Genomic DNA, 24,688 nt, shown 5'->3' on the forward strand with positions numbered 1-24,688 from the left:
CAAATTTTAGGCAAATGTAATACTAACTATTAAACTATTTTGTAGCGAATTGGTCAACCGAATTACTACGAAAGGCCAAACAACATGGCGTCTGCTGAACAGTAATGTGCTCTTAAAAATAAAAAAATCCAAAATAAATAGCAAATATGGATACAAGTATAAGAACTCTCTTGGCTGCAGCACAAAAACATTCAGGTACATCAATTCCTAACAGTTTGCAATTGAGGGTCTTACTGACAACAAGAAAAATCAACATAATTTAAAAAAAAAAACAAACACTCAAGTTTTTCAAAGATGGTATCGGGTCCGTTCGCTCCCAATACTCGTTCGCATCCTACATGTTCGCTCCTCACACGTTCTCCTCCTGGGTTCGTATGCACCCTATTTTTTCAAATACTGGTTGAATTATTAGATGTTTTTAGGTGAATTTATCAACATATCTAAATTTTCAGTAATAAAAATTCGGTAATTTTTAAATGAAATATTTTTCAGTGAATTGATAATTAATTATTAAATATTAATTTCATGTGATTACTGTTAATTTGTATTTACAAAGTCAAATTTGGTATGATTGTTCTGTTTTTGAAAATCATGATTGTTGTTACAACTAGCTTTGACTCAGATTCTTCAAAGATATTGCTGAAGAACCAGTTAACATGGTTAAAAGAGCAGTCCATGGTGAAAAAATCTTTGATTTGTGCAAAGCACTAAATTTGCTAGTTAATTTAGAATGCAATGAAAGTTGTATTTATACAGAAATCAGACCCTGGGCTATAGAAAATAATGCCATTAAAATTTTTGAGACAATATATATTTGGCAAAATTCATTTACAATGAATGGTTATGGCAAAACAGTTTTTGAACTTTATATTGAAAATTATTACATTGGTCATGTTGGTTACAATGAAATGGAAATTAAATATGCCAGATAAACTATGAAATAGAATATATCAGAAAGTAGTGTTTATATAGAAATTAGTTTCGGTGCTAATTATTTCATTTGTTACAATGAAGTACACTGACTCTCGTTTACATTTCTTGTAGGGTTCGCTAGGTGGGTAGGGATTTTATTTTTTTTGGCCAACACCATGTTTTAGACAAGAAAAAGACATTAGAGCAGGAAAAAATCTTTTACAAAAAAAAATTTGGAACGATTTGTGTCATAAATTTTTTGGGGTAGGTAGGACAACATCTAACATCATATTTTTGGCCTAAGTACAATGTAAGTAATTTTTATCTAAAGTTGGCATATATGTACACAATAACAGACAAACATGAGCTCTTGTGAGCTCTTTAACCGACTATATATAATTTCACATACACGTGAAAAAAATCAAACTGAATACAGAAAACCTTTAAAACAAATAAATCCCCAAATATTATTAGACAAATGCAGCTTCAAGTAAGTCAGTCTCTGTCATAATTGTTTTAGTAAATTGTTTTGTTATAGGCCATTAGTTTTCTCAATTGAATTGTTTCACATTTTTCGTGTCGGGGCCTTTTAAAGTGGACTAAACGATATGGTTTGAATGTCAATTAGATAACTATCCAGTGTATCCATCAGAGATCAAATCAGGTAGATAATAAATGGCAAGCAGTTATACGTCACAATTCTACAGCCTTCAACAATGTAAAACAATTCAAAAGAGAAAACCAATGGCCTATCATGCTGTTCGGTAATCAGATAAATTTGGGAAATTAGATGCTCTTCAGATAAAAATGTGCAAGAAATCATGTGCACTTATGTTTTACAAAAAATCTGGAAAAGAATTAAAACTGGAATCAATTTAAATGCTGTAGGTTGTTGAAGTTATCTCAGTGCAAGAATGGTAAAGAACCATATATATACATTTTGTAATTTGCGGCCATACTATTCAGACAGATATTTGCAATTCACTATTTTCTGTATGTAACAATGTGTGAATATATGCTGATCATCTTTTTACCACGAACACAGAGCACCCAAATTATATACTACAAGATATAAAATATAATTGGCTTGTGCCTGTGTAGAATTATATTATGATGTTGAGGTGGCCTTGCTGCCTAGGGATAAAACATTTGCACTGTTTTACTTGTAACACAAAAGGACTGTACATTTGCGCTGTAAACTTTATTACACCTGAACTTAATTGATTGGGCTGTGCTTTTTACTTATATTTTAACTGCCATCTTAACCATACTTTAGCGAAGTTAAGGAAAGATCTTTATTCATTCTTGAAAGTTCTCCCGTACAAACCACAAAATCAGAAGAAAAAAAAATACTGACAGGTATACGATAGAGAAAATGATATTATTATGGATGGAACATTCAAATTTTGCCCTAAATTCTTCAAGCAGCTTTATACACTTTGTGAAGAACGAAATTTGATTTTTAACCCCCTGCTGTTCATGTTGACTTTGAATTAAAGAGTCATGGTTGTTTTAAGGAATTAACTTTCATCTGCCCTGGCCCCTCTTTAAGTGCTGTCATTTTCATCTGACACAAGGATGATGGCAAAAGATTAAATCTTTTATATGAATATGTTGTGTTTTTTTTTATATTAAATGATTTTTAAACTTTTAACTCAAAAGTTATGTTGATAAAGCGCAAATGTCCTATGAATTAAAGCCAAAATGTCCTATCAAAAAGCACAAACATCACATGCAGCCAGGACTCGTTGCATAAACCATCTAGGGAACACTGTCCAGGCAAACGTATGATAATATGTAAATATTTGTCCATTAAGAATGATAAGAATTATCACTGGCAATTATTTTGTTAAATCTGAACCTTCAAATCTTGACAGGTTTTGTCTGTAATTATCATGTTTTCAGTATAATTTTGTATGAAAATGATGTTATGGTGTTTTACAGGGCCAGAGAAAAATCAGCCACTGCATCAAGCTTACAGTTTATTGAGAAATGTAGCTGAGAGTAAACCAGCAATAGATGCCCCAGAATCTTTTGGTCCAGATCTCTATGTCATATGTGCTGAAACTGCATTTCAGGTACAGTTTCATCACTTAAAATATGAAATATAATTATTTCATAAATATGAAATATAATTATAAAATATAATTATTTCATAACACAGAAAACAAAAAGATTTTTAACTTTGAATTTATAGGCCTTCAAAAACACTTATACTTTTTACAGTATTGTATTATAGTATGTTTCAATACTCACAGATGATTAAATATTAGTCTGTTATCTTTCAGCATTAGAATCAAATTAGTTTGAAGATATGACATCTGGCAAGTCAAAGTCGTTGACTTGGACTTCCTTTCTACACATGACTACATTTAAATGAAACTTAATCTATGCTTTTCTGAATTCATGACTGTTTGGTATCAGAAAATGAAACGCTGGCAACTTGTCAACCTGTTTTTTTTTTGCTTTCCCTTCAAAGGTTTATTAATAGTGTAGATTTGTAAGTAGTTACTGGATTTATATCATGTATTTAAATTTTTCCATTTTCAAAATGTATTGATAATCTACATGTGTACATGGGTTAATATTTTTCATTTTCATGATAATTCAATATTGTCTTTTACAGAATGGGTTAACCGAGATGGCAAGGGAGTGTTTGAAGATGTACTTTATGAAACCACCACCAGGAAACCAGTTCCTGTGTAGAGCTTACCTGTGTCAGGCACAGTTGTTAGCACCTAAAGAAGCTAACGATCCTGTAAGCCAACTAGACTTTTAATATCCATGATGATCTTTATATTCTAAATACAAAAAGACAAGTGCAATTGTAAAATGGTGTTGATAATCACTTTTCAGAATAATACAATGAAATCAACATGATCAATGTAATCAGAATTGACTCATAAATGTCTGAAATTATGTCATACTGTGGATTCATTTAATTTCGTGGGTACCAAATTTCGTGGATGAGGAAAACCTCCTTTTTCGTGGATATTTGATTTCGTGGTTTTGCCAATTTCTTCATACAAGCCTATTTAAAATTTGTAATTTGTTGAACATTTAAATTCATGGTTTCCCTGTACCCATGGAACCCAGGAAAATTGGTATCCAACGAATAATAATGAATCCACAGTATGTTAAATTAACAGAAAATATGATTTATCTGTTAAAATATAAATACTTGAATGGCTTAAATATGTATATTAATGAAGTGAGTCATTGCAGTTAGTGGTTTATTGGAGATTTTACATGAGATCTATATATATGTTGTTATACTTAGTCATTGCAGTCAGTGGTTTATTGGAGATTTTACATGAGATCTATATATATATGTTGTTATACTTAGTCATTGCAGTCAGTGGTTTATTGGAGATTTTACATGAGATCTATATATATGTTGTTATACTTAGTCATTGCAGTCAGTGGTTTATTGGCGATTTTATATGAGATCTATATATATGTTGTTATACTTAGTCATTGCAGTCAGTGGTTTTTTGGAGATTTTACATGAGATCTATATATATATGTTGTTATACTTAGTCATTGCAGTCAGTGGTTTATTGGAGATTTTACATGAGATCTATATATATGTTATTATACTTAGTCATTGCAGTCAGTGGTTTATTGGAGATTTTACATGAGATCTATATATATATGTTGTTATACTTAGTCATTGCAGTCAGTGGTTTATTGGAGATTTTACATGAGATCTATATATATGTTGTTATACTTAGTCATTGCAGTCAGTGGTTTATTGGAGATTTTACATGAGATCTATATATATATGTTGTTATACTTAGTCATTGCAGTCAGTGGTTTATTGGAGATTTTACATGAGATCTATATATATGTTGTTATACTTAGTCATTGCAGTCAGTGGTTTATTGGAGATTTTACATGAGATCTATATATATGTTGTTATACTTAGTCATTGCAGTCAGTGGTTTATTGGAGATTTTACATGAGATCTATATATATATGTTGTTATACTTAGTCATTGCAGTCAGTGGTTTATTGGAGATTTTACATGAGATCTATATATATGTTGTAATACTTAGTCATTGCAGTCAGTGGTTTATTGGAGATTTTATATGAGATCTATATATATGTTGTTATACTTAGTCATTGCAGTCAGTGTTTTTTTGGAGATTTTACATGAGATCTATATATATATATGTTGTTATACTTAGTCATTGCCGTCAGTGGTTTATTGGAGATTTTACATGAGATCTATATATATGTTGTAATACTTAGTCATTGCAGTCAGTGGTTTATTGGAGATTTTACATGAGATCTATATATATGTTGTAATACTTAGTCATTGCAGTCAGTGGTTTATTGGAGATTTTACATGAGATCTATATATATGTTGTAATACTTAGTCATTGCAGTCAGTGGTTTATTGGAGATTTTACATGAGATCTATATATATGTTGTTATACTTAGTCATTGCCGTCAGTGGTTTATTGGAGATTTTACATGAGATCTATATATATGTTGTAATACTTAGTCATTGCAGTCAGTGGTTTATTGGAGATTTTACATGAGATCTATATATATGTTGTTATACTTAGTCATTGCAGTCAGTGTTTTTTTGGAGATTTTACATGAGATCTATATATATGTTGTAATACTTAGTCATTGCAGTCAGTGGTTTATTGGAGATTTTACATGAGATCTATATATCTGTTGTAATACTTAGTCATTGCAGTCAGTGGTTTATTGGAGATTTTACATGAGATCTATATATATATATGTTGTTATACTTAGTCATTGCAGTCAGTGGTTTATTGGAGATTTTACATGAGATCTATATATATATATATGTTGTTATACTTAGTCATTGCAGTCAGTGGTTTATTGGAGATTTTACATGAGATCTATATATATGTTGTTATACTTAGTCATTGCAGTCAGTGGTTTATTGGAGATTTTACATGAGATCTATATATATATATGTTGTTATACTTAGTCATTGCAGTCAGTGGTTTATTGGAGATTTTACATGAGATCTATATATATGTTGTAATACTTAGTCATTGCAGTTAGTGGTTTATTGGAGATTTTACATGAGATCTATATATATGTTGTTATACTTAGTCATTGCAGTCAGTGGTTTATTGGAGATTTTACATGAGATCTATATATATGTTGTTATACTTAGTCATTGCAGTCAGTGGTTTATTGGAGATTTTACATGAGATCTATATATATATGTTGTTATACTTAGTCATTGCAGTCAGTGGTTTATTGGAGATTTTACATGAGATCTATATATATATGTTGTTATACTTAGTCATTGCAGTCAGTGGTTTATTGGAGGTTTTACATGAGATCTATATATATGTTGTTATACTTAGTCATTGCAGTCAGTGGATTATTGGAGGTTTTACATGAGATCTATATATATGTTGTTATACTTAGTCATTGCAGTCAGTGGTTTATTGGAGATTTTACATGAGATCTATATATATGTTGTTATACTTAGTCATTGCAGTCAGTGGTTTATTGGAGATTTTACATGAGATCTGTATATATGTTGTTATACTTAGTCATTGCAGTCAGTGTTTTATTGGAGATTTTACATGAGATCTATATATATGTTGTTATACTTAGTCATTGCAGTCAGTGTTTTATTGGAGATTTTACATGAGATCTATATATATATGTTGTTATACTTAGTCATTGCAGTCAGTGGTTTATTGGAGATTTTACATGAGATCTATATATATATGTTGTTATACTTAGTCATTGCAGTCAGTGGTTTATTGGAGATTTTACATGAGATCTATATATATGTTGTTATACTTAGTCATTGCAGTCAGTGGTTTATTGGAGATTTTACATGAGATCTGTATATATGTTGTTATACTTAGTCATTGCAGTCAGTGTTTTATTGGAGATTTTACATGAGATCTATATATATGTTGTTATACTTAGTCATTGCAGTTAGTGGTTTATTGGAGATTTTACATGAGATCTATATATATGTTGTTATACTTAGTCATTGCAGTCAGTGGTTTATTGGAGATTTTACATGAGATCTATATATATGTTGTTATACTTAGTCATTGCAGTCAGTGGTTTATTGGAGATTTTACATGAGATCTGTATATATGTTGTTATACTTAGTTATTGCAGTCAGTGTTTTATTGGAGATTTTACATGAGATCTATATATATGTTGTTATACTTAGTCATTGCAGTCAGTGGTTTATTGGAGATTTTACATGAGATCTATATATATGTTGTTATACTTAGTCATTGCAGTCAGTGTTTTATTGGAGATTTTATATGAGATCTATATATATGTTGTTATACTTCTTATAATAATTATAGAATAACTAACCCAAAAATTCAAATATAGAAAAATATTCAACAAGTGACAGAACATCACATTATTAATTTAACTCACAAATGTGTGTAGCCCATGAGTTAATTATCAGTGTTGGTCGGTCACAAGTTGAATATTTTTCTATATTTTAATTCTTAGATTAGTTGACCATGGACTTATTAATTGAAATAAGGTAGAAAATGAAAGGAACTATATTTTTTTCCATGCATTCTCAATTTCTTTTTGATGCAAAGTCATAGATAACGTCTTGACAACACCCCTTGTTGTATGACGCCAGATAAGTGAAATTGGCAGATGTATTTCACATGTGAAATTATCGGTTTTTATTTCACTGGGAAATCAAGGTAATTCTTTGCAACCAATTTAATAACAGGAATTATAAGTGCTTTAACTGTTTTGACATTTTGTTTTTGTTTTTGGGGGGTCTAATATCAAGAAACCCAATATTAAATGAATATGCCTACCAGATGTTTTTACATGAATGAAAAATTTCCATTGAGTTATTTAAGCATTATTTATATAATTTTGTTTTATTTTTGTAGGAACAGTTAGAAAAAGCTGTTGTTTATCTGATAAAAGCCATCAATTTTGCCAAAAACAATCCAAGGTATGTTAAATGAACTCTTTCATAAGTAGGCTAGTATTTACTTGTTGATAAAGAGAAATGAGGGGTTTACTATAATGAGACAGCAACTCAAAAACAAAAGTTATCCAAGATAATCACCATCTAACCTTCAACAATGGACAATCACTGAAACCATTTAACATGCTCTGAATCACCTTAAGTTTAGACAGGTTGTGAGTAAAATAACAGATGACCTTACATCTGACAGAAAATTATTCAAAGATTAAAGATTAATTATGTAGAGATAGTGACAACAACTAATCCAGATACCTGACTTAGGTCAGACAGGGCAGTTAAGTTGTTGTTTCTCAGTTTGAAAAAAACATGATAAGACATACATGATGTGAACCAGTTAATACAAAGAATATGATGGACTTTCACAGTTATAGTATATGATACATACACCAGGACAAAATCAAGAGTGTTGGGATCAAAATTATTTCATTGTAAAATTATTAAAATATTTTTGTTAAATACAAATAAGTATGCATGGTGTTGTGATATGTTGTTTTTATGCAACAACAGCATTTGGTCCATGGGAGACAACTCTATCTCCTTACAAGAATACATTTTCTTCAAATAGTTAATCTAACCTCATGAATTCAGTTTTAATGGATTACACCTTTACCTTTCTATAACTAGCTTTTTTTTAAAGTTGTGATAGTTTTATTTCAAAATTTTTTTTTGTCATGTCCAATAATGATTGTTATTTAGAGTCTTTTGATAAGAATCCTGGTTTGTATTTATAATTTTTAAAATCTCTGCATTTTATTAATTTTTCTTTTCAGATACCATTTTCTGGTTTACAATGCATCAGTGATTTACTGGCAGTTCTGTCGTCCTTTTCTGAAACCCAGATACAGACAATATCTTGCCCACAGCTTACATCAAGTAGTGAAGGCTTTGGATGATATTGATGACCAAGACTTTGAATGGAGAGCTCAGTTGATGATGTAATATACTTTGTTTCCTATTGTTGCTTTTAATTTTGAGAAAAAAAATATGTATGTATGTAATATACCTCCTGTGGTTGATGATTATCAAAATTCCTCCAATATAACTTGCAACATGTACTATTGAATCATAAAAGTAACAGAAAAATAATAGGTTGCACATGAACCTATTTAAAAATACAGATACAAACATAAAATATTCTGTTTGAATGATAATCAGATTTCTGTTAGATTTGAGATATCCATTATGAAAATTGATTGCTTGTTATAGTTGGAGAATAGATGAGTCAAGCTGTTTTAGATTTCATTAGTAATGAGACAACAGTCAGTCATTGACAAGATGGATATATCCGGTAACCAAGAAACCTAGTAATAGTATTAAATCGTGATAGAAATTTAGAATGTTCAGCTGAAATATCAGGTTCTGTCACAAACTAAGTTTGTAAACCTATCCTGGGTCAAAATATTGAAGTTGATTCTCTATGAATGTTTGCAAAACTTTATAGTTTATCCAACACCATCAGTTTTCATGAATGAGATTGCTGTTTCCAACTGTTAGGTCAGTATAACCTAGGTAAACGGTTAACATTTGTTGTACATAAAAAGTCCATTAATCACTTCCCTATTTTTTTAGTGCACTTATAGAATGCCATTTAGATGCTGGTAAGAAGACAGATGCCACAGGAATAGCTGGTCCTGCAGCTTCATTCATTAAACAGAATGTTCCTCAGTTATACAAACAAGTTTTTGGCCTCATTGTAAGCTTCATTTCAATATTTTAATTTAGATTTGTCTCTACCTTAAAAAATGATGTCTCATAGATTCGTAACACACATCTTTCTTTTATCAGTGTATACACTATTGTGCTAATTTTGTTTCGGTAAGAAGAAAACTAAATGAAAAAGACATTGACTTTAACCATTTAGGCATTTTGAATTTATTTTTGAATATATAAATAATAAAATGTTTCACTTACATTTGAATTGAAGCCTTTCGTATGTTTATAGACTATGTGGTTTTCCAACTTACTGCTTGAGTGTGCCTATCAATGGATAATGAAGAAAAGTATCTAAAAATACCAAAGGGACATTCAAAGTTCAAAGGTGAAACAGGAACTGACAACAACATAGCAAAAAAATGAAAAACAACAAAAAGACAAGTCCACAAAACACTACATTTAGAATAAAGACTAAGCAGCACGAACCATACCAAAATCAGGGTTGAACTCATTTGCTTCTGAAGGGTATGCAGATCCTGCCCAACTATTGGCAAATGTTACAAGAAACTTGGATAGTTGGAATAAAAATCCCCATCTTAACACTGACATGAAATTAGCTACAATGGGGCTAAACAGTCAACCATTTTATATGGTACTTTTCTGGTAATGTTTTTAACAAAAAAATTTGTTGCATATATATTTTAGGTTAGAAACCAATTGCTTGAAGCAGCCAAGTTGCACAAAGATGTGAAAAATTCTCCTGAATTAGCAGTTTATTACAAAATATTGAAATTAAAAGTGTAAGTATAGTAACAACTGAGTATTTATGCTTCATTTATTGAATATTCAACTCAAACCTTTACAAATGTAGTGTCCTCTCCACAAATTTCATATTGCATTCTTGTAAACCAGGAATTTTGAACTAGAATCTTTTTGTGAGAATTTATAGCATAAAAAATGACTTCTCACTGGGACAGAGATTACAGTCAGCTAAAAAAAGTATCAATTTTTTTAACTAAAAAAAAAAAAGAGACAAAACAGATACAATAAAAATAGTTCTGTAGAGTTGATACAAACAAAATTATAATTATGAGTAACATTTAGTTAATTTGAGTGAATTTTCTTCAGTGTTCAAATCCACAGTATTGATAATTCATCTGTTTCTGCAGGGCAAATGACATAAGTGAACCTAGAGACTACTATAGTGAGATGCAACACATTCTCAATCAAATGGGTGTACCACAGACCTTAAACGCTAACAGGGGCAAATCTAGGGCATCACGTCCTACCACAACCACCAGTCCTGCTGGACGTAGTCAGGAAGAAGAAAGGTATAGGCATTTACAATTTTTTTCTGTTCGTTTGACAGGTTTTATGATTAATGAACTGCTTTTGTATATGTAAAATTATTTTGTTAGCAATCTAGAAAATAGAATAGAGCTCAGATTTATCCAAATAATTTCTCCTTAAATAGCATTTAATAATTGTGTATGCTTCATGAAAAGTTAATTTTTCCATCTATCTTACCAATGTATGATTTGTTAGTTTAATACTCCTAAAGAATTGTAAAAGTTTGTTTTTTGATTTTGAAGAATCCATTATATTTAGTTGTACATTAATTTTCAAAGCATAAAATGACAAAGTTGACTGCCAAGATTGCAATGTTTACTTCAAAGCAGACTATATAGTAAATTAGAATTGTGAGACATTCAACAGTATAGTGATGTTTACAATAAAAAATTGAAAAGCATAGGTTTGATTCATCAGATAAAGTTTTGAATGTATAAAGATTTATTATTAGATTATCAGCTTCTTCATCTGGACAACATGAGTCTCGTAAAGAAGTCTCAAAATATCCCTCGTGAGTAAAAATAATGTGGTGATTTTAAATATGAAAATCATTCACAATGTGTGGTCATCACAAATTTTACAGCACAGGTTTAATCACTGTCTATGTTGGAAATATTTTAAAGACATTTCGATATAAATGAGTTCTAGCTAAAAGATTACTTTATTTGTATAGAAATAAAAAGAAAAAAGAAAAAAAGGTTAAGGTTTTTGAAAAAAAATATTTTTTTCTTTTTGAATATCTGCTTTTGTTGTTTATTGGTTAAAGAATTCACTCACTGGACATTAAACTCCATCTGTCAATCTTAATGAGTTTTCACAAATACATTTGTGTACCAGTGTTATAGCATGAGTTCTGCACTCTAAGGGACAGTTACATGTTGATGTGAAGTGACGTTGAAATGAGGCACCCTGTATTGTTTATTTTTATGTATATCTAATAAAAAAATAAACATCTCAATTAATTACAAATCAAATATGATTTAACATAGAATTAGTTCCATTTGAATCATGGTAATGTAAAAATATTCTTTATATTGCTATGTTTTTTCTTTAAAAATTGAAAAAATCAGAAATATATAATAAATTTGGAGAATAAGTAAGATTCTTAAAGTGTTTAGTTTTCCGAGGCATAACAGGAACAGAAAGGAAGTTGAAGCACTTAAGTAATTAATTATTAATTACGAAACGTAACTTTGATGGTTTTTATCAACAGTTTAGAGGACCTAGATAATATAATCAGTGAAATAGAATTACCAAAACGTAACGTATCATTAGAGGAGGAAGAAAATGATCCGGGGGATGTGTAAGTCACGGCATGAATCAATAGAATGCTACCATGTGCATGAGTCTAAGAATATGCATGATATAATAATAGTGATAATCTTTAAAGAAAATCAAAATGCTAGATTGGAGATGAAATTGTATCTTTATGCAAAAGAAAACAGAATATTTTGTATTAAATTTCTGGGTTGGGCAGGTCTTTTGGATGATCTTAAGTGGAGCAATGCATTCATTTAATGTCAAAAACTCAAATTTATAATGTATAATTATGGTCAAAAACTAATGCAGAAAAGATTTTTTACTGGTATGTATTGTCTGTTTGTAGTATGGTTGGTTCTAAAATGTCCATAGGTAAACCAAGTTTAATGAAAATGGATGGAAATCATATAAAGATGGATCAAAATGCCTCTAAAAATAGGCCAGATGGCGGGTGTGTCCAAATAAGTTAATTTCATGTTTCTATTTGCTGTTCGAAGAGTTTTGAAGAAACTTTTAATTTTGTCATAGTAAAAATTTTAAAATCATACAAAACCTGTTCACATGTATATTTTTTCCAAAAAAATTACAAATATCAATACAATAACTATTTGGTTATCTGTTATAAAAGTTCATTTGTCAGATAGAAATAAAGCCTTGGGCTTTAAAAAGTTAATATACTATTGCATTCATTTTAAGTTAGAAGTGTATAATGAGATTCATTATTGAAATAAAAGACTGAATTCTAGGTTGATAATATTTGGCAAAGACCTTTACAATATGTTTTGATACTTTGCTTTTCCTCTGATTGTAAATCTGAATGACGAAAGAATTTGTTCTTGTTTTTTCTCTTGCTTTTTTGTTTGATTGTCTTCTTAGCATGGATTGTTTATTATATTTAGTCTGAATTAAAGTGCTCATTATATTATTTTTTAGGAACTGTATAATATAGTTCTAGGGATTTTTGTGTTTTCAGAAATATTTTTAGGAGTAGTAAACCCCAGAACTTGATGTAACTGTTATAGAATGAAATGAAAAAAAGTTTATCATGATTTGTTTTCGAGATTAAAGATACAATATTAATAAGTTGTGGAATTAACTAATAATCAACCTTTAATACTAAGATATAATTTGTAGAATTATTTATAGCAATTACCATAGAAGTGAAAAATTTGTAATTTTAATATGAAATTGATTTACTAAATTGGCAATACATTTTCTGTACAAATAATTCACTTCAGGAAAAAGATTTGCTATTGAAATTTTGAGGTCTTCAAAAATTATATCAGATTTTACATTAGTCTTAATATTTTGTTCTGAGAACAAAGGTCAAGTCTGATGATTTACATGTGTCCTACATACATTTCTTGTGATGCTGATGGATGATATGAGATGCATCAAAATAAAAAGAAAAACACATTCTAGTAGACCTTTTTCGTTTTTATAAAAGCTTATTATCAAATCTGTCTTTTTATAGGTACATTATGTAAAAGGATTGATAAGGCAATAGAGTTATTTGTGTATAATTTTGAATGAAGATAGCATTAAACATTTCAACTTTGTACAATTAAGAGAAATTAATATAACAAATAAACATCAGATGGCAGAAACTTCATTTGACTTGACCTTGATTGTGCTAAATAAATAACTAGTTTCAATTAACAAAATATTACTACTGATAATTGTTATTTGAACAGAAAATGTATTGATTTTTTAATATTTCCACAAAACACAACATAATCAAGTAGACTATTCACTTTTTTCACGCAGAAAGACGCCAGTTAAGGGTCGTCGTACTCCGACCCCAACATCTACCAAAAAGCTACAACCAGAAAGCTTGGACAAGTGAGTTGTTTATGTTTTGTCTTGTTTCTCCTTTCTCTCCTGTCTTGTCTCCTTTGTATAACTTTGTCTGACCTTGGTCACTAGTTTTCCTGAGTTTTATCACCTATCGTTTGTTTGGAACCTCGGTCCTGTAGGGAAGGCGGTCTCACTAATTAGAAACAAGAAGAATTTTAGCGACAGGAAGCATCAAGAAGTGACAAGAAGAAAAAAATAGCGACAGGAAGACAAATTTAGCGACAAGAGTTATATACTATTAAAACAATAAAATTATAGAAAAGTCAATTAATTACAGTTGATTATTTGCTGTTTTATAAAGTTTCAAATTATGTTATATTTAGTAGCACTACGTACGTCTTGCAATTATTTTATTAAATTATTTTAAAGTATGTTTCAATCTGAACATTTTGTAGCAATCCCATGTCCCATCCTATAATATCTTTTTAGTGGTTAAAATAAAGATTAGATTATCTTATAATTTGGTTTGAACCTTTGATAATAGTCCCAGCTTTGATATATCACCCGTGCTGACTTTTACATAAAATCAATTCATTCATTTATACATATACTAAACTGTAAACTGTAAATATATCTTTTTAAACATATCCTTGATAACAAAAAATTCTTTTTAGAACAAATGAACAAATGTTTATTTTCTTCTCTCAGTATCATGAAATAATGAAAATACTCTTATATTTAAAACAAAACCACACACTTTTATACATGTTTCTATATATATATTTATTTGAAATAATCATTATTTAGATATATCTTGATGCTAAATTTATTTTCTTGTCGCTTAATTATTCATCTTGGTGCTTCTTGTCGCTAATAAGTGAGACCCGTAGGAAGGTATATTTGTTTTTTCTGTCATGTAACTAGATAGGACCTATAGAACTGGCACCTAATAGAGTCAGTAAGTACATGTAACCAGACCTATAGAACTGGTACCCTATTGAGTCAGTAAGTACACGTAACCAGACCTATAGAACTGGTACCCTATTGTGTCAGTAAGTACAGCCACCAAGGGTTTAGGTATTTTTCAAATGATTTTGGTTATTTTTTCATATCTTCAACATTCAGAGAATTCATGTTCACATTGATCCATAAAGTCAGAAAAGATGCAGTTTCATTAATTCTGCAATGTTGTGATAGTAAATCTTATTTCTTTATCATTGTTATTTAAATGACCCAAACTAAGTTAACAACTTGCTTTTTGCCAAACTTTTTTTTTAGTTGTATAACTAGTTGTATAGTTGTATAAAATGAGTTATTAAAACCAGACCCTTGGTGTCTCTTTATTTACTGGTGCATTATGTAGAAATTCACTTTTAGAATTTCCTACCACTTCCACAGGGTTTTGAACTTGTATAAAGGGAGTGTATCCCTAAGATCCTTTTCCTAAGATCTCTCTTCTAAGGAATAAACTTATAGTTCTTATTTAAATTTCTCATTAATGTATATATACACATCAAACATTATTTATTTCACAAAACGTTTTAGTCCCCTACCGACAAAGTATTTTTTCACACTTATTTTTTGTCATTTGTCAGATTCATGAAGATATTGATTTGATATTTGTTATATAGTTTACACCATGACAAGTTGTGGTTCAAGTTAGCATATTGTTCCATTACAATGAATTTTTAACCGGTAGTGGTCTATGTATTGCCATGCAATACTCTCAGAATTCTTGTTGAGTTATAATTGCTGATTCAATTCTACTTTTTCTTTCATTTTAGATTAATCCTGTTCCTGTCTTAAATATTTGAACTTAATTTATAATTTTCAGTCTGATTACTAATTAAGTCTATTGAAGAAAAACTAAGTTTGATTAGGTCCTTGTTATTGACCCAAATATTTTACATCAATTTCTTCAGATATAACTTTTATTTACTTCTATGTAGATAATTATTATGTATAAACATAATGATTAGTTTTAGATTAAAGTTTAATTTGGACAAAGTGAGGCCCCTGTAGACGTTTGCTGGTGGTAGGGAAATTTGTATGTCATATATGCATGTCTAAATTGTTTGCTTTTAATTATTTGATGAAAACTTAATATTCATCTCAATTAATTAGACACAGTGCTTCAATTCAATTGTGAACCAATAAGATAATATCAGGTTTTGATTGATAAAATGCTTCTTTTTTAACAACAGCCATTATGAATTAACCAAGATAAATGTGTTTATTGTTTTCATTGTTACCTTATTTCAGCAATTTAGATGTAAATGCACCAGACAGGTAATGATTGCAGCAATTTGAATTTGACAGAAATTTGATGTGTTCTTGCTTCAATTCCTTGTTCTTACTTTATGTGATGAATTATTTATTCAGGAATCTGAATTAGACAAAAAAAATAATAGATCATTGAATGATATTGTATGATTTTTATTCGATGTTTTCAATAAACATGAGGACTACTTCAATTTTGGGGTAAAAGTGTTTGACATTTTTCCACAAAATTGTTTGGTTGTCATCTGTTAATTTCAATATTAATTTCATTCATAAATGTGCCTTTAAATACGAATAAGGATTTGTGATTTGATTGCCAATGAGACAACTTAAGAACAATTACAAGTACCTGTACAGCGTTTGTTTTTTTCTTTATATTTTTTTATAATGTGGACTTTTATTATAACTTTTCCTACTGTCTTAAATCATTGTTTGATCAGATACAGAATAATGTGCGTTTTGTTTTTTATGAATGAATTTTATAATGGTACTTTATCTTTATATATATATATATAGAAATATACAATTAACATAACTTTCTTTCAACATGAAAATATTGTAGTTTGTGACATCTTTTATTGCGAACCCAATGAAAGTTTTCCACAGTGCCATCTCTATCTTGACCAGGTATTTAAACTTTTGCAAGTTCACCTGTCCTATTGAATAGATACAATAGCTATTGTTCTCTGTGTAGTTTATTCTCTGGGACCTTTAAATTTCTTCTAAGAGAAATCTATCATTCATTGATTAATTTACCTGAGTAAAAAGAAAATCTTATATATAGACAAAAATACTGTTTTTATACTCATTAATTGCATGTGATGATGTAGTTATTCAATATTAATAATATATTTTCATTCAGTTTAATATAAACATTGATTCAATCATAAAAATTTGATTTCTGACAAAACTTTCAACATTGTTCCTTTTAAAAAAAAATTTGCTTGACATGAATAAGAACTTGAAAATAATGATGTTTCAAATTAAGATCTTCTTAAATGTATTCTATAACTAAACAAAAAAAAATCAAATTTCAATAGGAACATTGATAAAACTTTTGTTAGAAATCAACTTTTTATGATTGAATCAATGTTTATATTAAACTGAATGAAAATATATTATTAATATTGAATAAATACATCAGCACAGGCAATTAATGAGTATAAAAAAAGTATTTTTGTCTATATATAAGAATTTTTTTTTACACAGGTAATTTAATCAATGAATGATAGATTTCTCTTAGAAGAAATTTAAAGGTCCCAGTGAATAAACTACACAGAGAAAAATAGCTATTGTATTCATTCAATAGGACAGGTGAACTTGCAAAAGTTTAAATACCTGGTCAAGATAGAGATGGCACTGTGGAAAACTTTCATTGGGTTTGCAATAAGTCTAATTATATATTTTGTATTGAAAATGGCATCTAATATCATTGTAGTTTTATATATTCATATTTGGAAAGTCTTAAGAAATCTATTTAGTTTTGTATATATTCAAGTACATACAGTCAAACATGTTTGTGTGGAATTTTCTTTAGAGTTTACAAAGTGGCTGTTACCACAAAACTTCTTTTTTCTTATTGTCTATGTTGACAGCTTGAATCAGATCAACATAAGTAAAATAAAAAGAACTTTCACAAATACATATCTTTGTTGTATCTGTTGCCATGGTGTTTTTTTTTTTTTATAGCTAAGATTGAATTAAACAAAGTATGGGTTACAAAATTAAGGAATTAATGTATAGTATTTTTCATATTTTTTCTGTTTCAAATTTTTAATGTAAATTATGATTTATAACTACTTCATTTAAAAATGAGACTTAGATGTACAAATAATTTGTGATAATGTTAACAGATTAGTTAATATAATGAATAAGTTTATGTAAACTGGCTGCCACAACCTTGTGAACACAGCTGTGTTTTACTGTATTGTTATCAAATATTAAGCTTTATTCTGTATAATACAAAGAGGCATTAACTACTTTTGGTCTACTTCTCATCTTCTCTGCTAGAAAGGTATTAACGACATGATTACAACTGTTGTCACTTGTTGCCCAGTAGAATTTTAGAGGGGATCAGAGAACAAACTTTCTTTTTAGTGATTTAATTTGAGAAAGAAACTAGCAAAACCTTAGATAAGGTGATGGTCTTTTTTATTGTTGTTACACCACTACATCTCCCATCAAAAACTTTAAAAAAAAGCAACATATATGTACTTCAATGGAATAAATTAAGTTCTAAATATAATTGCATGAAGGGCAAAAAATGAGAGAATCTCACTCTAGAATTTATAATTTTGCTTTAAACACACATCAAAGCTTTTGAGTTTGTGTCAGCCTTAATTTTCAGTAAGGTTACCCTTTGTTGCCTTGTGATTTTGAGGCTGTTTCATTTTGCACATACTATTATTACACGATTTTGATTTTTAACGAAATATGTTTCTTCATTAAACCATGGTTGAAATTATGCTTAATCAATGATTGACACATTTGTTGCATTTATAACAGTCCTAGTTGTGTGTCAAAAATTGTTTATTACCTGTGTGCTCAGGTAAATATTGACAATGCATAGTACTTGTTATAATTGACAATCTGCATAGTAATTGTTATAGTTAACAATATGCATAGTAATTGTAATAATTGACAATGTGCATAGTGATTGTTTGACACCTGCTAGTTAGAGTGATTGTTGATTTCCTAATGCCACCATATCACAAAAGTATCATGGCTAGATAGTTTCAAAAGCTGAACTGAAGTGGTGCTATGAAGTTTGGTTACATGCATGTAATTTTAAAAGATAAATTTATGTAAAATATTTGGTTATTTCAGTATTCAAAAATAGGTCATTATGTTGACCTGAGGACTGCAGTTTCTTTAAAGGTCTATTGAATTAGGAAAAATTTTAAATGTTTAGGTCTAGATTTCTACTAAATAACTTTGAGCAAACTGTGATTCCAGAAAAACTTTTTGTCTACATTTTTTGATATAATGTAATATTTGTCTTTATGCTGTTTTTCAGACCATATCTGTTGTTAGAATTAGCCAGGTTCTGTTTGGAGTTAGATTTTCCTGATCTTGCTCAAGATTGTGTTGACCAGATGAAAAATTCTAATGTAAAGGTATTGTCAATTGGATGTTATTATTTCGATATTCTAAAATGAATTAAACTTTCAATAAGGAAAGCCCATCTGGCATATGAAATTCACAAAAGTCAATTTAGAAAATGTTTTTATCTGGTGGCTCCATGATATTTAATTTCATGCCCCATGCACAGAATGTCACAAATAGACCATCATACAGACAAAAATAAATCAGTCCACATTGTACAGCAGATGCATTTCTACAAATTGCAAATGAATACATTGACCTCACAGTGAAAAGTAATAATGTTTGTCTGCTTGGGGATTTTAACACACGAACTGGTAACAAAGTTGATTCTACAACAATAGACAGTAAAGCTGAGTCCCCCTAGTCACCTTAATACTTTTATAATTATTATCTTTTATTTTACTGCTAGATATTGTCCTGTTGAAATATTCTATATTCAGTACAATTTTATGCATCTGACGTGCATTACTCAGTATCCACTTTATTTTTATATAAAACCTAAATCTTTTGTAGGATCCTGGATTTTTTTTAGAGTTGGAGTTTCTGCAGAGTGACTTAACAGTGAAAAGTTTAGGAGACAAGCAGGAGTCGTATCAGAAATCATCAGTTGATGTTAGTTTTGTTTTCAATTTAAGAATTAGTATCTTATTTAACAGGTTGATTGAAATTTATGCAGGTTAACATAATATATAAATAGCATATAGCTGAGAGGGTGATAGAGCAGATTCTTACACGCAGAAAACATAGACCGTCTGAGGCGAAGCCAAGGTTGATACTTTTTTTTCCCAGGGGTAACAATCTGCTCCCTCATCATCTCAGCTATGTGTTATTAATTTATTATACTGAATGTTCAGTTATTATTGTCTTTTAAATTTTGAATTAAATGTAATAAACTATGACGTCTTGTAAATAACAACCATCTGTTTTAAGTAAAGCACACTATTGATCAAGCATCTCAGTGAAGGGTAATAGAATATAGCCTTGTGATAATTATAGATTATTGTTTGTCATCTCAAAGAGATTGATTTTCTCGCTTGAGAAAAGCAATCTAGTTGAGATGACCAATGATAATCTGTTTATCGCTATTTTACCTATGACGACGTTGTTAATTTCATCGCTATTTTACCTATGACAACGTTGTTAATTTCATTGACAACAGCACATGCGCCCTTAGTTTCTAGCGATAATTTTTCATATCACTCTACATTGCTGAGAAAGGAAATTATCAGTCAGTAAAATCAAAGGAAAATTTTGTAAAATAGCAATAAAGTACATTATCACCATCGTATTAACCAATCAAAATCTGGTATTTTGTCATGAAGTTTTATAAATTGGAAATGAAAAGCTAGATAGGCAAATCGTCATCCCCAACAAAAAAAAAAATGACTATAATACATGTTTAAGGAGACCGTTATTGAGGCAAACCCCCACTCCCCACGAAACAAAGATGATGAGGCAAATATCCTACTCTTCACTGAATTAAAAAGTGTGATAAAACATTCATAAAGAGACAGTCATTGAGGCAAACCCTTCTCATCAAAAAAAGAAAAATGACAATAATACATATATTATATTGATGTAACAAAGCCCAGACAGCCATTGAGTAGTAGATAGACCAAATGAATGGTTAGAATTACACGTTAAGGAGACAAAGGCCTTAAAAATATTGATCATACATGGTTTTACACTATTAAACTTGTTTATGATGTTTAAGACATCAGATAGTCCATAATTTATCCAATTTCTATAGTAGACACATTTTAAAAATTATATATGAGTAAAATAGATCTGGCTAGGCATAAAAAACGAGGGTTGTTGAGCTACCAGAAATAATGGTTTAATTTTTGTCCTGAGTATGACAAAAAAAATCTCAATTGTATTATATTACAAAAGATTCATGAATTAAACTGTTTTTGGTGGGTTTTTTTCCCTGGTTCTAATCTCCTTCAATGATTAAATTTACTCAAGGAAATTTTTGTTCACAATTTTATCTTAATTACAAAATAACCTTAAACCTCACACAATTTCTCACTTTATATTATTATTTCTGACATTTTTTAAAAAGAATGAAATATGGAGAAAATAAGTAGCAGTCTAAAAAAAATATGAAGACAAGAAAAGAAAGTGATTATATGGATGTAGTATTTAAATACATAATGTGAGAAATTATTAATATGACATGATTCTGATTGTACACTTGTAATGATAATCCCTTTTAATGAAAATAACATTTGATATATTGTAAAAAAGCTTTTATTAACATCATTAGGTTAGACTTCAAGCCATCAAGAGATGTGAAGAGACAATGATGAATGCTATAAGGAATGGAGATCCAAATGTTATACAAGCTGGCTGTGTTACAACATTCAATCTCTGCTTACCTCTCATACAGTCCAATCTCCGTAAACACATCAGAAAACCTCTCACACTGTTAGCTGAAGCCCTGGAAGGAATACATAGGTAACATTTTATTTTGAATAATTGATTAATTCAGCCAAAAAATATCATTTTTTGCAGGATATTAAGAGAAATGTCTGTCCTGCAATTTGTAGGTACTTAAGTATTTTGATTATCATTTTCAAAATCATACTATTCTATTATTTGAAAATGTTTGTTTGTAATTTCAGTCTGCTTATCTACCTGCAATGTCAGATCCACATAGAAAATCTAAATGTGGAGATTTGTTTCCAATTTTGGTCCTTTAATAAGTCTGTGATGTCAGATCCATACAGGATTGTCTAAATGTGAAGATTTTTGTTTCTACTTTCTGTTCGTTAATCAATTTGTGGTGTTAGATCCACATAAAATCTTCAAATGTGAAGATTTTTGTTTCTAATTTCAGTCTTTTAATCAATTTACGATGCCAGATCCACACAGAATTGTCTAAATGTGAAGAAGATCAGGAACAAATACAAGTAGCTATGGATCATCTGAAAAAGGTAATATGACGGCTATAAAAATAAAAAGAAGTGGTATGATTGCCACTGCAATGAGAACAACTTTCCACCAGGTACCAAATGTTGTAAAAGTTAGAAACTGTTATTCACTGTTCGACTTTCAACAATGAGCAAAACCCACTCTGTGTAGTAAGCTATTAATAAAGACTCCAACATGACTCAAAGCAGGGTTCTCAATAGGGATTTTTGAAGACGAGTCCAGGGACTCATCATTTTTGGCCATGACGAATCCAATAATGAGAAGAAATTTTATTGCATTATAATTTCAGTCTTCATGACAAAATAAAGCAAGAAAATGACATCAAAATTATATTATTTTCAAACTTTTGCTCTAACATGTCTAAAATGTGGATATGTGCGCTTAGTTGATACAACATTTTACAATCTTCATGCATCTTTGGACTCACAAGTTTTGAAAATGATGAGTCCAGGACTCATGGACTCACCTAAGTGAGAACCCTGCTCAAAGAGAAAGCTAACAGCCTAATTTTATTTACAAACAATAAACGAAAAATAAATATGATATACGTGTACAGCAACAAACGACAACCACTGAATTACAGGCTCCTGACTGAATAAATAGTTAAAGGTAATATTATGTACTGTTACAAATGTTAAGAAAAGACAGCAGTAAGATGTACATCAAAAAACAGTTCAAAGAAAACACCAAAATATAGTTTTATATATAACTAAGGAACAGCTTTTTCGAATATGAGGAAGAAAGTTTACATTTGACAATATGATTGAGACAGGTGTCCCTAGTGTTGATACTGTCTTACATTGTTAACTGTAATATATTTTTTGAAAGGAACAATGTAGGATTAATCAACAGATGAAAATAAATCCTAGAAAAATCATTATTGAAAGTGCAATTAACTATTTTATAACTGTAGCCTTAATAAAGTTACTTTGAAGAAGACTTTTTTGTTAGTAGACTTCAAAATAGTTAGGCATGTTAGAAAAAAATCAATGTTTAAAAAAACTTAGTTGTAAGTAAAACACAACATATTCCAGTTCATACTAGGAAAAAAAAACAGGAGTCAACAATCAGGCAAAAAGCCAATTAAAAAAGTAGGAACAATATATTATGCAGAGAACGTTACAAAGGTTGACAAACAAAAGTTGAACTTAGATGGATTGTATTACAAAAGTATATAATGCATATATATGTATATTATAGGCAATACAATTAGATGATGGAAGTGTGTATAAGGAGAGATTAGAGGTAGCTCTACATAGACTAGAACTTCGAGCTCAGCTGTATAAACAGCCAGACAGACCTGAAGACATGGCGGCCATGATCATAGAACAGGTTTGGACAGTGTTGCTTCTTATACATTAAAAAATCAAATTAAACTTCTTAAATTCTGGATAATTTAATGTCCAAGTCATGTATGTAGTACAAACATAATTCAAATTGAGAATGGAAACGGCGAGTGTGTCAAAGAGACAACAACCCGACCAAAAAGCTGAAAACAGCCTAAGGCCACCAATGGGTCTTCAACACAGCGAGAAAATCCTGCACCTAGAGGCGGGCTTCAGCTGGCCCTTAAACCAAAAAAGCTGTTTTGTAACTTCTTTGACAATTCACATAACAAATGTTATGGCTCAACAGCAATAGGTGAATTATTGTTATAAGTTGGATATCTTAATGAGGAAATCTGACAATAAGAAAGATATTAGATTAATATAATATGCAAATGAAAGAAAATCTCTTTAAACCGAACGAAGGAACAGGACATGTTTTGTTTATTAACTGTAAATTAAGAAACTATTCTACAAGTGAAATCTTCAATGCAGCGGTCAACCTACAGACTATTCAACAATAAACAAGTATATATACCATATGTCAAGCTCTGAATTGCACAGAGTCTAGACAACTTATTTTCTTGAGTGGATAGATTCAGATAGGCATTGTTGAATAAAGAGATAATTTGAGGTAAAGGCTTCAATGGCTCAAACTCCCTGTGCTTTCCTGATGGTAATTGATTTTGTCTATATTTAATTCTCTATATTTAAGGCTAGGAAAGCTGATTCAGGTACCATGAGAATGAAGCGATCCTTGTTAGTGAAGGCAGGAGAGGCTCTAGCACCAGACGCTTTCCAGTTAGTGTTAGATAGTGAAAGTGACACTAAAGGTATAACTTTCATTTTGATGTAGATTATTATGTGCTTATAGTGTAACCCTGACAACTATATGCATTCATTTCCTTTTGCAGGTTTTTACTTTTACAGTTTGATTCTCAAACTCCTGATTTTTAATGTAATCACGTTAATGAAATAATTTTGATATGTTTACTTGCTTTAATCTGTTTTTTATTTTTTTGTGTAAATGTGTGAAATAAATATGTGCTTGAAACCTTGTTTTTTTTGTACT

At 29.8% G+C, this 24,688-nt stretch overlaps 1 protein-coding gene across 14 annotated transcripts in view; it reads left to right on the plus strand.

The window, feature by feature from the left end:
* Positions 1–59: 59 nt before the first annotated feature.
* Positions 60–24,688, plus strand: part of LOC127734061 (cilia- and flagella-associated protein 46-like) — an 86,517-nt gene continuing 61,888 nt past the window's right edge. For 7 of the 14 annotated variants that reach the window (XM_052243673.1, XM_052243678.1, XM_052243675.1 and 4 more), the window contains exons 1-17: positions 69–195; positions 2,857–2,990; positions 3,539–3,670; positions 7,809–7,873; positions 8,680–8,844; positions 9,479–9,602; positions 10,268–10,362; positions 10,732–10,893; positions 11,364–11,423; positions 13,940–14,014; positions 16,232–16,258; positions 19,266–19,365; positions 19,868–19,966; positions 21,624–21,814; positions 22,197–22,293; positions 23,492–23,623; positions 24,332–24,449. In XM_052243673.1, the coding sequence (XP_052099633.1) occupies positions 147–195; positions 2,857–2,990; positions 3,539–3,670; positions 7,809–7,873; positions 8,680–8,844; positions 9,479–9,602; positions 10,268–10,362; positions 10,732–10,893; positions 11,364–11,423; positions 13,940–14,014; positions 16,232–16,258; positions 19,266–19,365; positions 19,868–19,966; positions 21,624–21,814; positions 22,197–22,293; positions 23,492–23,623; positions 24,332–24,449 (1,825 nt within the window). In that variant the 5' untranslated portion in view covers positions 69–146. Of the gene's footprint in view, positions 196–2,856; positions 2,991–3,538; positions 3,671–7,808; positions 7,874–8,679; positions 8,845–9,478; positions 9,603–10,267; positions 10,363–10,731; positions 10,894–11,363; positions 11,424–13,939; positions 14,015–16,231; positions 16,259–19,265; positions 19,366–19,867; positions 19,967–21,623; positions 21,815–22,196; positions 22,294–23,491; positions 23,624–24,331; positions 24,450–24,688 lie in introns of all 14 variants that reach the window. The other 7 variants (XM_052243679.1, XM_052243683.1, XM_052243687.1 and 4 more) reach the window with 5 other exon arrangements.

This window comes from Mytilus californianus, unplaced genomic scaffold (genome assembly GCF_021869535.1).
Source record: "Mytilus californianus isolate M0D057914Y unplaced genomic scaffold, xbMytCali1.0.p SCAF_3, whole genome shotgun sequence".
In the NCBI taxonomy this organism is placed as follows: domain Eukaryota; kingdom Metazoa; phylum Mollusca; class Bivalvia; order Mytilida; family Mytilidae; genus Mytilus; species Mytilus californianus.